Source organism: Urocitellus parryii, chromosome 15, assembly GCF_045843805.1.
Source record: "Urocitellus parryii isolate mUroPar1 chromosome 15, mUroPar1.hap1, whole genome shotgun sequence".
In the NCBI taxonomy this organism is placed as follows: domain Eukaryota; kingdom Metazoa; phylum Chordata; class Mammalia; order Rodentia; family Sciuridae; genus Urocitellus; species Urocitellus parryii.
This window is the reverse complement of record NC_135545.1, coordinates 18184869-18189094: the sequence shown is the minus strand read 5'-3', so window position 1 is coordinate 18189094 and position 4226 is coordinate 18184869. Positions and strand designations below refer to the sequence as shown.

At 61.0% G+C, this 4226-nt stretch overlaps 1 protein-coding gene across 1 annotated transcript; it reads right to left on the bottom strand.

Moving 5' to 3' along the window:
* Positions 1-1481: 1481 nt before the first annotated feature.
* Positions 1482-4008, bottom strand: Cebpa (CCAAT enhancer binding protein alpha). The gene has a single exon (XM_026391207.2). It carries the CDS (start codon positions 3923-3925, stop codon positions 2858-2860), a length of 1068 nt encoding a protein of 355 aa, XP_026246992.2. The 5' UTR covers positions 3926-4008; the 3' UTR covers positions 1482-2857.
* Positions 4009-4226: the final 218 nt, after the last annotated feature.

Here is a 4226-nt window from a genome sequence, read left to right as displayed (position 1 = left end):
TGCAGGGATGGCCCAGCAGGAGGCAGAGGGAGAAGGGAGGGCAGGAGGGTCACCCCTCCCCCACGCATCCTGGGACCTACTCTGGGGGGCAAAGAGGGAAGCTAAGGATCAGCCCCTCCAAACAAGAAAAACTGGAATCAGCACTGAACTCAGAGAGGGTTTGCTGGGCCTAGCAAGCTGAGGCCTGCCCCAGCCTCTAGGCAGGCGGTGGGGCTCTGCCTCCTTGGTTCCCAGGGTGGCGGGGCAGGCTGCCGCCTCCTCACTGGGCTTGTGGCCTTTCCTCTGCCAAGGGTGGCCATGGGTGAGGAGGCAGCGAGGCACAGAACAGGGTGGAGGGGAGGCGGACAAGCTAACCACATAGGCAGGTAAAGCTAAAGCCTTCAGGAGCTGAAAGAATACATAATTTCTCAAAAATGCTCCGGACCATGTTGGCATATCCTGGAAGGTGCTCGGTGAGCACTCTCGTGGTGGAAAGAGGTAAAAAGTGTTTTACCTTTGACCCGCTGAGAGGATGGAATCTGAGAGTGGTGGTGGGACCTGCCTCCTGAACTAAGGTGGGGGTGAGGTCCGCCCTCCCTAGGTTGGCTGTCACTGCTGCTAAGGGGATGCTGCGGCACCTGTGCTCATGGGTCAGTCATCACAGAATGAGTGTGTGTGTGTGTGTGTGTGTGTGTATGTGGGTGGTGGTACATCAGGTCCCAGCCTCGTGCTTGAGACAGGTTGGGAACAGCAGAGCCGACAGATGCTGGGGTCAGCTCCTGGACAGGTATTATGAGAGGATGGGCCATACACCCACCATAGGCCTTCTGGGGCCCCTTCCTGGGTGCACTCGGGCAAGGTAGATGTGGAGAACTGGTGGAGGGGGGCTTGGCCTTCAGGCAGTCCTTCTGGGCCTGATTGGGGTAGGTCACAGCCATGTGGCCCAGGAAAAGCGGGCAGGGGTAGAGGGTCCTATCACTCTGGGCCTCTTTCTGCCCACCCAGGGTCCCACTGGAATGCTGGAGTGGAGGCAGGTATGAGCCAAGGTACACCAGAGTTGGAACTGAGTGATTTGGAAGTGAGTATGACCAAAGGGTACCTTGAGCCTAGAGCTGCTGGGTAGGCCCATCTTTTAGGCAGAGGGCTCCTTCTCTGGGGTCCCTCTTCTCCTGGGTCAAATGAGAGGCCACACCAAAGCCTCAGCCCCATGACCCTTCCACTTTCTCTTCAAGTTCTGGGCATTTTCAGCTTGGAGCCTTGTCCTCTTCCTGTTATCTACGTGTCTTGCTTGGGGGGAAGTAAGTCACCCTTTAAGTTAAAGAGGGGCTCAGGAGATGCTAATTCCTCAGGATCTCAGCCACAGCAAATGCTATGATGATCTGCAAATGTGACCTGCCCACAAAAAACCTCAGAAGTAGCTTATTTCTGTTTTTAAAAAGACACCAAAATTTACTTTGATATGTTTATATTATAGATATAATACATAAAACATCTAGCATGAAACTCTTATGTTCTCCCCAAAAGAAGAGAACCAAGCAGTCCTTCCCTGCTCCCAACCCCAGAGATATGTACGTGTTGGTTGGAGGTGGCCTTCCCTCCAGACCACCAGCCAGGGCCTTGGAGGGGATAAGCCCACCGGCAGCCCCATCCAGAGGGAGCTGAGGCCCACAACTAGGGCGAGGGAAAGCCAAGGGGAAAAGGGAGGCCCACCTCACCTCCGTGGTCCCCCTGGGAGCAAAAGCAACCCCAAAGCCAAAAGGAAAGAGAGCCTCAGACCCTTCCCCCAGCTGCTGACAAAGAGTCTCATTTTGGCAAGTATCTGAGCAAAACCAAAACAAAACAAAAACCAAATAAAATGGTGGTTTAACATAGACGAGCACATTCACATTGCACAAGGCACCGCTGGGACACAGAGGCCAGATACAAAAGTTGATATCGGCTGATAAAGCAAAATATTTGGGAGGCTTGTCATAACTCTGGTCCCTCTGGGATGGACTGATTGTGCTTCATGTTCTTATGGCAATGCTGGCGACATACAGTACAGACAAGGCTGATGGTCCCAGTGTCCCTTCACCCCCCACCCCAAGACCAAATCTCTAGGTTCCCCTCTTCCACCAGGCCACCGGTCCCTTGAACACATGTCCTTTATAGCTAACCCACTACTTAGCTTTATGGTCTGAATGGGGGTAGGAGGCTCTTACTAGTCACCTGGTGAACCCCATCTCAGTGAGTGCTAACTCAGGAAGCCCAGCCTGTCGTAGGCCTGCTGGGGTGGTGGTGGTCGAGGTGGAAGAGGCAAGGAATTAGGGACCCTCTACCTCACTGTAGAAGGAGGGGAACAACCCGGGGTTCAAAGCCCCAACTTCTTAAGTTCCTCCCCTCTAAGGACAGGCACAGAGGAGAGGCTGGGGCTGGCTTGTCTGCATCTCAGCTTCCTGAACCTTCCTCCTGCCGTGGCCTGCACCCTTCCTTCTCTCGTGGGAGCCTGCTGCAGCCTCCGAAAAGGCAGGAACCCTTCAAATAAAATGTCAAGGCACATATTCGCTCCCCCTACTCGGTAGGAATCGGAGCTAGCTTGCATTTCCAAGGCACAATGTTATTCCTTAATACTAGAGTTGCTGGGCTCCCCGGTCAGCCCCACGGAGAATTCTCCCCCGTCTCAGGGAAAAGCCACTGCCTGACTCCCTCATCTTAGACGCACCGAGTCCGGCTCTGAGGAAGGGAGGGGACACGCGGAACAGGCCAGGCTTTCAGTCGGCACCGGAATCTCCTAGTCCTGGCTTGCACGGCCCCGGGAAGCCTTGATATCCAGCGATCCGAAACCACTCCTCAGGTCCCCGCCAGGGGCCGGCCCAGGGCGGTCCCGCAGCCGCGCGCCTCACGCGCAGTTGCCCATGGCCTTGACCAAAGAGCTCTCTGGCAGCTGGCGGAAGATGCCCCGCAGCGTGTCCAGTTCGCGGCTCAGCTGTTCCACCCGCTTGCGCAGGCGGTCATTGTCACTGGTCAGCTCCAGCACTTTCTGCTGCGTCTCCACGTTGCGCTGCTTAGCCTTGTCTCGGCTCTTGCGCACCGCGATGTTGTTGCGCTCGCGCCGCACCCGGTACTCGTTGCTGTTCTTGTCCACCGACTTCTTGGCCTTGCCCGCGCCGCCGCTGCCGCCGCCGGCGCGGAGGTCAGGGTGCGCAGCTGGCAGCCCCTTGAGCGCGCCGCCCGGGCCCGGGAGGCCAGCGGCGCCGAGCGCTGGCGCTGGGTGCGGGCTGGGCACGGGCGTGGGCGGCGGCGTGGGGTGGCCAGGCTGCAGGTGCATGGTGGTCTGGCCGCAGTGCGCGATCTGGAACTGCAGGTGCGGGGCGGCCAGGTGCGCAGGCGGCGGGTGCGGGTGTGGCGGCGGCGGCGGTGGCGGCGGCTGGTAGGGGAAGAGGCCGGCCAGCGCCAGCTGCTTCGCCTCGTCCTCCTCGCGGGGCTCCTGCTTGATCACCAGCGGCCGCAGCGCCGGCGCCCCGACGCGCTCGTACAGGGGCTCCAGCCTGCCGTCCAGGTAGCCGGCCGCCGCGCAGCCGTAGCCGGGAGGGGGGCCGTGCGCACCCCCGGACATGACGGCGCCTCCGGGACCCACCGGGGCGCCGGGGTAGTCAAATTCGCCGCTGCCGCTCGCGGGGGCCGCGGCCGCCTTGGCCTTCTCCTGCTGCCGGCTGTGCTGAAACAGGTCGGCCAGAAACTCGTCGTTGAAGGCGGCCGGGTCGATGTAGGCGCTGATGTCGATGGACGTCTCGTGTTCGCAGATGCCGCCCAGCGGCTCCGGGGCGGCAGGTGGGGCAGGGGGCTGCGCAGGGCCCGCGCCCCGGGGAAAGCCGAAGGCGGCGCTGCTGGGCGCGTGCGGGGGGCTCTGGAGGTGGCTGCTCATCGGGGGCCGCGGCTCCGCCTCGTAGAAGTCGGCCGACTCCATGGGGGAGCTAGAGTTCTCCCGGCATGGCGAGCCTCGGTGGCCTCCAGCCTGCGCGGAGCGCCGCTGCTGCCACCGCCCACCCGGAGCCCCTACTGCTCGCGCCCGCGCAGCTCCGGGTCGCGAATGGCCAGGCCCGCGCGGGCCCCGCTTTTATACGGGGTCAGCCGTCGCCCCCTGGTGTCCAAGCTGGTCTCTGACCACGGGCGAAGGCGAAGTGGCGCCTGCTGGGTCTTAGCGCCCGCCTATTGGGAGGAGGGGGGTGAGTGGGGCCGCAGCGCCGAGCTAGTCCAGAGGACTGTGG

Excerpts from the sequence above, each read along its gene's own strand:
- Cebpa (XM_026391207.2), bottom strand. The coding sequence starts at position 3,925 with ATGGAGTCGGCCGACTTCTACGAGGCGGAGCCGCGGCCCCCGATGAGC.